Here is an 11,262-nt window from a genome sequence, read left to right as displayed (position 1 = left end):
ATGATAAATCTCTAACTAAATCTCTTAAGTCCATAAAAATACAAGGTCTAAATCCCTTTGTCTAATGTTAAAAATAACCATATCCCCTAAACAACTCACGCAACCCTATCCACTAAACAAAACTTAATCCATTAATAAACCTAAATTAAAATTTTGATAACCTCAATTTTTATTTACATGATTCTCCTGGGGTGTGAGAAGCTTGACGTCGATTTGCATCATTCTCCTGGGGTGTGAGAAGCTTGACATCGAGCTTATACCAGGCCAATCAACTATACCGTGGCCAATCAAATAATTAGTGATGTAGTCCCACCATACGCTTCGGTACTTTTTCTTCAATAAACCGATTTATCAAAATTTCGTGCTCATCTCGAAATAGAATACTAGGATCACCGATTTATCAAAATTTTGTACTCACCTCAAAGTAGAACACTAGGATCTCTAAGTCAGTCATGATTTCTTTTCTTTTTTTAAATTCCTAGTAAAACTTTAGAAGATCAAACTGAATACCAAGATATGTGGATGCTCCTCATATTGTAGTTATTGCATCACAATGTGATCGTTATATTTAGCATCGGCACCCTTAATTAGTTGTGGGCATCTATTCATCGTTATGCCAAAGTCCAGTCAGATCTTCATGGTTGCAAGAACCCTCTTTGCCATAAACTTCATGAACTTCCGTTTGAACATCCTCCATGACTTAGTCAAATTTTTGAAAATTTGTCGCAGGTGATCATCCATAGCAGGAATATTTTTTAGTGGCACTCTAATAGCTAATATTTTTTAGTGGCACTCTAATAGCTAAATCTTATTTGTTCTGATACCAACTGATGCAGGGAAGATGGAGGGAAAAAATATTAATAAAAAAAAATATGTGGAAGATGGAGGGAAAAAATAATAATAATAAAAAATATGTTGAAGATGGAGGGAAAAAATAATAATAATAAAAGATATGTGGAAGATGGAGGGAAAAAATAATAAAAATAATAATTAAAAAAGATGGAGGGAAAAAATAATAGTAAAATGTGAGAGAATATACCATCTTTCAAGGTATGTAAGGAATTCACCCCAAAAAATCTTTTATACCATCAACTCTTTACTCAATTCTAATATCTCTATTTTCAAAGAAAGAACATCTCCCCTTTAATTACACTTAGAAGAAAAATAAATAAATAAATATACCCAAAAAATATAAACTTTCTCTCTTTCTTTGTATATTCTCCTCCTAAATATCTTCCTTTCTTCTCTCTTCTCTCTCTTTTTTCATTGATTTTTTTAATTTGTACCCAAATTTGATCTTTCCCATAGCTGACTACCCACAGTTAATCTTTCCTATATCTAACTACCCACAATTGATATTTCCCTTACATATCTCAATTCTTACACAAATATCTCAATTCTTATACAAATTTCTTCTTGTACTCAACCTCTTCTTCACCCAACTTGAGACCCCATAAATCTCTCATGAATCTTTAATTGAATCTCCTAAGTCCATAAAAATAGGAGATCTAAATCCCTTTGTCTATTAATAACGCTGTCTATATCCCCGACACAACTCACGCAACCTTATCTGTTAAACAAAAATTAATCCATTAAATTTTTTTTTTATAATCCCAATTTTTATTTGCAGCATGACGAATTTCTATAATGTTTTATTTGGACTAGTGAGGAATAAAAAAAAAGAATGGGTATTTTTTAGAAAGAAAAAGGAAAAATATTGTGCAAGAGGAATATTTTGTTTTTTTTTTTTTTTTTTTTTTTTTTCAGAAATATAATTCATTTTATCCTTTTAAGATCCAAGCTACTTTCAAATCACTAACCAAAGCTTCATAACAAAGGAAAGAACAAAAAAAGTAAATTTAAGAAGAAAACCTCGAGTCCCTTAGTAGCATTCCCCATAGAAATACATGTCACCCTAGGCCGCTTTCTTTTTTTTTGGTAATTCAATGGGAAAGATGGGTCCTATCCGTTTTCTTAAGTAGATTAGGAGTTAGAATTTTTAAGGTGTTAGTGGCGTGATGTTAGTGGTACGAATGGAAACCACAATGTGGTGGCTTGATGTTTATGATGATGTTATTAAAAAAAAACAGAAGGGTAAATTTTATAATTTGGATAACAAAAAAGATAAAGAGAGGCGTTAAAGGTCTCTTTTTGTTTAACTTGGGGATTCCATAGGTTTTTTTAGAGAGAGGGGTCTATATCTGTTTGCAATGCATTATCGCGATACCTTATTTGTAACTATAGTTATAGAATCTAGATACTTTATGTTTGAAGAAGTTTTGTGTAGCGACAGATGGTGACTAAATTGACATTTTCTTTCAAAGGGATATTTAAAAGGTAAAATATCTCTATAGCTCCTATTTTTAAGTTTCATTTTTTATTAAACCATGTTTTAAAACTAGCTTTAGTCCCATTAAACCTATTTTTTAGCCCAAACAAATATAACAAAGACATGCTCTTTACACTCATCATTTCTCTCTCTTCATATTCTCTAAACTTCTCTTTCTTGACTTTCCCCAAACCCCTTCTATCTCTATTTTCCTTCATTCTCTCCCGGTGTTTCCCAACCCTTCTCTCAGTCTAAATTTCAGACTCAATTTCATCCCTCTCTAAATTTCAGACAAAATTTCATCACTTTGTCTCTCTCTAAATTTCAGTCTGAATTTCATGGCTATTGGAACCCACATAATTTTTTGTTCAACTCGCTCTATTTTCAGGTATATAGCTCTCTCTCTTACACCGGCAAATAATTTGAGTTCTCTTCCTTTCCCAATATACTCTTTATTGCATACATCCACATTAGAAAACGTTCAAAATTGAAGATAAAGCTGCTCTAAAACATCCAAATATATTACAAGAGAATCAAAGATGGAAGAGTAGGAAGGCAAAATAGCAAGACTCAGAGGTTCTCTACGCAATTAGAAGCTCTCAACAATAACAATAACAATCTTATTCCTAACTCTAATACCAATATCAATAACACCACCATTACCAATAACAATACGGCCAAGGTGATAGCTAGAATTTTTGCCAAAATATTCTAGTCAACCAAAGTGGACGAATAAGCATCTCTTCGGGTCATCATTAGATTTTGGCAAAAACAAATCAATTTCTGGTAATACCCACAAGCGAAAATACAAGGAGATGATGGTATTTTTCAGAACCTCATGATGCAGGGGATAGAGAAGCAATAGGGGAATTGCAACATAAGTTTTTGTGGACAATAGAGAAGAGAGTGGAACAGAGGGTTATGAGAGAGGAAGCTTGGAAGAGATAGGAGATGGCTAGGGTTAGTAATAGCTCATCAGAGGGCATTATTAGATTCCAAAGATGCAGCCGCTATCACATTTTTGCAAAAGTTCTTTGACCAAAATGTACAGATTCCGACAAGTTTTCTGGCAAGTGTTCCCACGGAAAATCTCGGTAATGCAAGAGACAGAGAGAGAGAGAGAGAGAATGGGGAAAATAGTACAAAAGAGAAGGGATTGGGGAGAGTCAATGGGCGAGAGAGATTAAGGGCGTTCCCAAGGCAAATCTCGATTACGCAAAGGATATGGAGAGAGAGAATGGGAAAATGTGGAGAGAGAGACGATTTGGAAAGAGTTTGGAGAGAGAAGTTAAGAGATATCACGTGAAGAGAGAGAAATGATGGGTTAGAAAGGATATGTCTTTTTCAAATTTGTTTGGATAATAAAATAGGTCTGAAACCGGTAAAATTAGTTTAGGGGGGTTAGAAGATATAAGACCTACAATTTCTATTTCTAAAGATAGGTTTTGAAACTTTAGGTCTATGAAGAAATGAAACCTAAAAATAAGGGGTATAAATATATTTTATACAATGATACTATGTATACATTGATAGCTTGAGTTTAAAAAAGGAATTATTTTGAACTTCTATGCCAAAAAAATTTGATAGCTCGATGTGTCAAAGTTCAAAATAATTTCTTTTGAATTTTGAGTTTAGTTAATGGGATAAATGCAGCCACCCAATTTCATATGTAATTGTCAAAATTAGTTATGACTACCTTGTATCAAAGGTAAGTTTCATTGAATAATATTTCTTAAAAAAATATATATATACAAAATATGAGTTACTTGTATATGCATTAAAATTTTAATATTTTGCTTATAAAATGATAATAATAATAATAATAATAAGATAAGTCAGTGGGGATTTGAGGTCGGAATGAAGCTAAAAACTTCATCATAATGGTACTGCCACCAAAACCCAGCCCATTCTCAATAAAACCCAGCCCATTCTTAATAAAATGATAATCATACTGACACATCTTGCTATATTGGCTTTACATCTTTCTATATTGGCCTTGTAGAGTGAAGTACTAGGCATTTTACCCTTATCCATGTGTAGGTAACATAGCACCCTGCACATTCACCTGCGGCGGCTGTGAGCAGACAAGAGGATTATCTTTGTTTTCTTTCAAAAGGGTGGCCTACTTCTTGCCAATAATGGTAGTTGGTCATGGAATGACGGAATGTGCCTTCTCATTCCTTCCATTTTTTCATTTTTTTCATTTTTTGTCTTTGTACAGCAAGGGGGAAGGACAAATACCTTATTAAAGAGACCCAATGATTTTCTCTTTTTTATGCAACTAACTGGAATAAACTTGTGTTTTTTTTTTCTTTGGTAAGTACCAATGTTTAGTTGCTATCCCTTTAATGGAAAATTGTTTCATGCGGTGGGGACCGCATTTCTACATTTGCGGTCCCCGAGGTATCCATTTAGAAGCAATTGAAACTAGCTGGTCAAAAGATTTTTTTAATAGAATTATTTCTTTTAATTTTAAATTTTTTTTTTTTTTTATATTCGTGATCTCAATGTTAGAGATTGCATGTCCTTAAAAATTAGGTCCAAAATTCATCTCCAAAATAGATTTTTAAGATATGATTCATTTCTACATTTGTGGTCCCCGAGGTATCCATTTAGAAGGTAACATGGCACCCTGCACATTCACCTGCGGTTGTGAGCAGACAAGAGGATTATCTTTGTTTTCTTTCAAAAGGGTGGCCTACTTCTTGCCAATAATGGTAGTTGGTCATGGAATGACGGAATGTGCCTTCTCATTCCTTCCATTTTTTCATTTTTTTCATTTTTTGTCTTTGTACAACAAGGGGGAAGGACAAAGACCTTATTAAAGAGACCCAATGATTTTCTCTTTTTTATGCAACTAACTGGAATAAACTTGTGTTTTTTCTTTCTTTGGTAAGTACCAATGTTTAGTTGCATCCCTTTAATGGAAAATTGTTTCATGCGGTGGGGACCGCATTTCTACATTTGCGGTCCCCAAGGTATCCATTTAGAAGCAATTGAAACTAACGGTCAAAAAGTTTTTTTAATAGAATTATTTCTTTTAATTTTTAAAATTTATTTATTTTTTATATTCATGATCTCCATGTTAGAGATTGCATATCCTTAAAAATTAGGTCCAAAAATCCATCTCAAAAATGGATTTTTAAGATATGACTCATTTTATCTAGAGAGAGAAAATGAGTTGAGAAAAGAGAAAGCGACGTGTTGCTCCAACAATTCTCCCCCTCAACAATGGCTTACTACAATTGTTGACCCTCTGATCGTTTCGAGTTATTTTCTGTGATGAAGAATTTGTGATAGTAGGTCCTTTCATAAGTATATCAGCAACTTGTTTGTTTGTCCTTATTAGTACGAATATAATCACCTCTGACCTTTGATTTTAAGGTGATTTGATCACTAATTACTTTTTTGTAACATTGAGTGGAGAAGGTTAGTGTTAAGTCTTTCGTGTCACTTAATCAAAACCGGACCTAGACAAGGATCCAAATAGTGTTTGGCTCCCGGTCTTGGACCCGGACCCGACCTGCCATGTCCAAATATTTGGACCTATACCCGGACACATGACGGGTATACCCGACGGGTCCCGAGTTGGGAATGGTCATTACTACCCCTAGGAAAGAACTAACATCATTAAATTAATATCCAAATTAAATTTGAGGGGGTTTAGATTGGTTATTTTTTATTTAATTTCAGATTTTAATTGGTTATCCAAATTAAATGAGAAATTTTCAAATACTTTCCCTACAATTATCATTTCATTATCAATTTCAATGGCTCTAAACTTGACGAGTCGTCCTTGATTCCGCATGAAAATCGAGTTCATACGTACAATATCGGTCACATAAGAAAACATATAGAATTATGTTTTTACTTAATCAAATATATATATATATATATATATATATATATATTGGTTATTTCCTATAAATGGTTTTTTGAAATTTTCTATAAATGGTTTTTAAAAAATTTTTTAAATAGTTTTTTGAAATTTTCTATAAATGGTTTTTGGAAATTTTCTATAAATTTTCTATAAATGGTTTTTTGAAATTTTCTATAAATGGTTTTTTGAAATTTTCTATAGATGGTTTTTTGAAATTTTCTAGCTATGTTAAGACCATTTGTTTGAACCAAATTTTAGAATATACACTCTTTTCATTCTAACGAACAACCAAAAAAAAGAAATATTTGAAACCACAACCTATAAAATATTTTTTAGCCCAATTAACATAACCCATTCATTTTGATAAGCTGCTTAGATCTGGGTTTTAGAAGGAATTTTTTTCTCTTTTAATTTTTTTAAATGGCTTTATTATCAGTAGATGAATAGTGTTAAAAAAGAAAAAAACGATTTTGAATTTTTAAAGGCTAAGATCTTAAAATTCACCGAATAAATGGTCTACATTCGTTGTTGGAGGGGATTCATTTTGACCACATCTAGGGTTCAAATTGAACTTTTTTTTTTTAGTAGTTGATTATTGAGATGAAGAGTGTGTGTATGAAAAATTTTGGGTCATACAAATACCGCAAACTTGGTTTTCTAAAAGTGTGGTTATTATACTGTATCAAAGGTAAATGGGCTGATTTTATGCTTATCCATTTCCAAATTTCCCCAATATTTCAATAAAAAGAAATCCATAAACAAATATGACGACTGCGTTTTATGAATACTTCAATGTGCACAAGGAACAGGCCTCCAACTTGCAATATGGCCCACACCCAAACCCTTATAAATTCAAAATGGAAGAGGGCTCAGAAGATCAAGCAGACTAGACGGATGGAGATGCCGGGTGAGGATGATGTTCAGGGCCAGGCTGAGCTCTGGCAGCTCACTTTAGCTTTCGCGGACACTCTCACACTCAAGTGTGCAGTTGAGCTCGGCATAGCCCATATGATCCATTCCAAAGCCCGACCACTCACCCTCTCTGAGATCATCACCTCACTGCAGGCTCCTTCACCAGACATCCAGTGCCTCTCGCGAGTCATGCGATTCCTGGTCAAGAAACGTGTGTTCAGCGTCAAGGTGAGGCAGGGCGAGGCCTACTATGGCCTCACTCCCCTGTCCAAGTGGTTGGTAAGGCCCGAGGAATCGGGGCTGACACCCATGGCGCTGCTGTTGGGCCACCCCACAGTCCTTGCGCCATGGCACTACTTGAGCCAGTGTGTTGTGCAAGGGGGCCTCCCATTTGAGAAGGCTCACAAGAAGGGATTTTTTGATTATAACTCTGAGAATCCTGAGTTTGATCTTCTCTTTAATGATGCGATGGCGAGCAATTCGAGGGTGGTGTTAGATGCATTGCTGTTGGAGTACAAGTCTGAGTTTGCAGGATTTTCTTCTTTGGTGGACGTGGCCGGTGGCACCGGAACGGCGATAAGCAAGATTGTGGAGGCGAATCCTCATATCTCCGGCATCAATTTTGACCTGCCACATGTGGTCGCCACTGCACCAAAATACCCCGGGGTGGTTAATGTCGGGGGTGATATGTTTTCTTCCATCCCAAGTGCCGATGGTGTTTTCATGAAGGTTTTCAACTGTTGCTCTCTCACTCTCGCTCCATATGTGCCTCTTTCTTTTTTTTTTCTTTTTTTTTTTTTTTTTTTTTTTTTTATTTTTTTTTTTTATAATAATGGTACGTCACTAGGGATTTGAAGTCAAAAACCTTACCTTGAGGCTCGGCAATACAATTGCAATGCCTCAAGCCCTTATCTTATTTTTATTATTATAAGACCAGCCTAAGATAAAATTTGAGGGTTAGTTGATTTCGCTGGGGAGCATCAATAAAAAAATAATATAAACAGTATTTGCAACAAATAAATGACCAAAAATGCCTTAGAACATTTCAGGGGGCATTTTGGATGTTTTATATTTATTTATTTTTAATGTGTTTTTCAAGGTGTGTGTGGGTGAGAACTATGATGTATCAAAAACCTGAATTTTATTTTAACCTGATGTATAAAAATAAAGTTGAAATAGTTAGAAAGGCTCTCAAAACTAAAGTACTCTAAGTTTGAGAGCTTCTAGGTTTGTCAAGAGGAAATTTTCTATGTGCACATATATAACATATGTGACTCCGGATCTCAGTCATCAAATCTGAGTAGATAGTTGAAATGGCTTGAGTTACAATGTCAGAGCCTAGCTAGCTCTTAACCGTCAAATCTTGATCAGACGGCTCATGGTTTTTTATTTTTTATTTTTTATTTTTTATTTTTCTTTTAAAAATAATTATAAAACAAAATTTGGAAAATGCATAGATCTGACAAGGGCTCAAATGATAAAATAATAATAATAATAATAAGAAATAAAAAGTAAACGTAAAATAAAATCGGTGATGAAAAATTGCAAGAATACCGCTAAAAATTGTAGGGCCGTTTTGTTCACTTATTTTGTCATGAAATACTTTTTTTATTTTCTCAGGTTCGCCCTAATTTTATGATGGGATGCCAAAATTTTATCCAAAAATATTTTGTAAAAAAAATGAAAAATAAAACATTGTTTGCGTGACATTATGGTGTGAACAATTGTAACCATTTGATTCAGATATAACAGGCAACAAGTGGGGCCACTTCTAACTTATATATTGTTGGGGTCACATAGAAACATTTCTCTTATCTCAAAACATAGTCCACTAGGATTATAGACAAGTTATCCAACAAAAATACAAATAGAATTCTTCCAACTTCGAGGTTACAAAATTTCCCACCTCTCCAACTTCTGGTTGTTAAATTTCTTTTTGGGTGAGGCACACTTATATGATTTCATTTTCAGTGATTACCAAATTTGGCATACTGGTTAATGGCATGTAGCCTTGCACATTTGTTTTGCTTTAGCCAGCTAAGAATTATATAAGAAATATATTTATGAATATCTAATTTAAAGATATATTTCACTTCTGAATGGCTAAATATATTCTATTGCCAGTAATATTATACACCATCAAGCAATTAGTTTTTTAGACAATGTCAAAAGAACACGTCTTATAAGATAGTATAAAATCTACACCATCTAAATAAAATGAATGGTGTAGATTTAAGTAACCTTACTTATCGGAACCTGCAACCTTATATAAATTTTTTCCTATAAACTAAGCCTATTCGAGAGCATATAAAAGCCTTTTAATTTTCCTTTCTTATGAATAAGTTGACGTTTAAACACCGTTGTGCCAAACTCTCTTCTATCTATCCAATTGAAAGATATATTTGGTCAAGTAATCAAATAAGTTTTCCATGGAGAGATAGAAATGACGTTTGACTTGTTTTGGACATTGTATCATCAGATCTAGATCTGATCGAGAGAGAGATTTAAGTGGGAGAGATGTTTTCTTAGTATGCAAACTATACTCCTGAAGGATTATATTATGTATAATATTTCCAAAAAAAAAATTTGAATTTCAAGTTTTTTTACACTTAGACCTCGCACCGCAAATATTGGAGGGTCTTTAGATAATCTTGAGATGTTATTTTTTTAGGTTCAATTAGATTTTTTTTTCTTTTTATTAAGATTAATCTATAGGTTGAAAAGGTTACGTCCCTAAAATTTGGGATCCTAAAATTGCTCCTATCTTGAATATTACTCTAGGGAATTAATGAATTGTATAATCCCACAAGAATATAAAATTTTGAAAAAATATCTCCTTATCCCTTATTTTTAACTTTCAAATCTCATGAGACCCAAGAATTGAAAATATTAATTATAAACAAAAGCTCTCCATCGTTTCTATCTTACAAACCCCCTAAACCTTTTTTACCATAAATTTTTTACCCAAACAAATACTAAAATGACACCTTATTAAAACTTCATCTCTCTCCCTCTAAAACTCCATCTCTCTCTCTCTCTTCTCTTCTCGGTGAGTTTACAAGCTAAGGGGTTTAGCTTGAGCTCGAACACGAGCATACCTTCTTATATGTGAGAGAGAGATAGAGTTTGGATTTTAGAGAGAAATGGAGTTTTAGAGAGAGAAATGTAGTCTGAGTTTTAGGGAGAGAGATGGAGTTTGAGTTTTAGCGTACCGTCCCAAGCATATACCTTTTGAAACTACATCCCCCTCTCATGACATGCTTGATTGTTTTCCTAAATTGCTTTTGTGCAGTGGATACTACATGACTGGAAGGACGAAGACTGTGTGAAGATATTGAAGCAATGTCGAAAAGCACTCCCTTCCAAGAGCGGGAAGTTGATTATTGTGGACGTAGTTCTGCATCTTAAGGAAGATACCAGTGCCTTTGCTGACTCGAGGTTGGCATTCGACATGTTAATGTTTGCAACAACCTCAGGAGGCTTGGAGAGGACAGAGGAGGAGTGGAGGGCACTGTTGAGCAAGGGTGGTTTCAGCAACTGCAACATCAAACCGCTTCCGACCCTCCAGTCAATTATCGAAGCTTACCCCGACCCAAACGAGTAGTATTACCATAAACTACAACGAAAATATTATACGATCCATATAGTTTTGAAAATGACATGATCATGTGGGTTATCACCATCAACTCAGTGAATTGAATAATGATGGTGGGAAACAGGGATTGTTCATAGCACCATATCGCTCATATCATAGGGGTCCTAAAGTATAAAGTGCCTGTATTACTGGTAGAGCATCCCTCTTAATTACGATTCCATGGATGGTGTTTGTGTAATATTTTTGTATTAAGAACGATGTGCTTCCCTATTAGTGATGATTCTATGGATGGTGTTTGTGTGGTATTTTCGTGTTACAAAAAGTATGATTCTCACTTTTTTCAGGTAAATCAGTTATAATCTCTCATTTCCGTCGTCAGTTGGTGTTGTCATTTTTCGCATGTGTTGTAGAGCTGAAATAAATTTTATTGCGAGGGTAATATTAGATGGACTGATGCAAAAACGATCCATGTGCTCATGATAACCACAATACCATATATGTTATAACTATGTTTGGACAATGAAGGTGATGCAAATACTGCTAATG

At 34.1% G+C, this 11,262-nt stretch overlaps 1 protein-coding gene across 1 annotated transcript; it reads left to right on the top strand.

Moving 5' to 3' along the window:
- Positions 1 to 6,996: 6,996 nt before the first annotated feature.
- LOC148783337 ((R,S)-reticuline 7-O-methyltransferase-like) lies at positions 6,997 to 11,021 on the top strand. The gene is made up of 2 exons (XM_088858542.1): positions 6,997 to 7,850; positions 10,414 to 11,021. The coding sequence occupies exons 1-2, from the start codon at positions 7,002 to 7,004 to the stop codon at positions 10,723 to 10,725; spliced, it is 1,161 nt and encodes a 386-aa protein (XP_088714668.1). The 5' UTR covers positions 6,997 to 7,001; the 3' UTR covers positions 10,726 to 11,021.
- The last annotated feature ends 241 nt before the right edge of the window (positions 11,022 to 11,262 follow it).

This window comes from Amborella trichopoda, chromosome 2, assembly GCF_054954075.1.
Source record: "Amborella trichopoda isolate Santa Cruz 75 chromosome 2, AtrichopodaSantaCruz75HAP2 v2.0, whole genome shotgun sequence".
NCBI classification, from domain to species: domain Eukaryota; kingdom Viridiplantae; phylum Streptophyta; class Magnoliopsida; order Amborellales; family Amborellaceae; genus Amborella; species Amborella trichopoda.
Note: the sequence above shows the minus strand (reverse complement) of the source record. Positions and strands in the feature narration are given on the sequence as shown.

Excerpts from the sequence above, each read along its gene's own strand:
- LOC148783337 (XM_088858542.1), top strand. The coding sequence starts at position 7,002 with ATGTGCACAAGGAACAGGCCTCCAACTTGCAATATGGCCCACACCCAA. Across the intron at positions 7,851-10,413 it reads CCGATGGTGTTTTCATGAAG|TGGATACTACATGACTGGAA; the intron begins GTTTTCAACTGT and ends GCTTTTGTGCAG.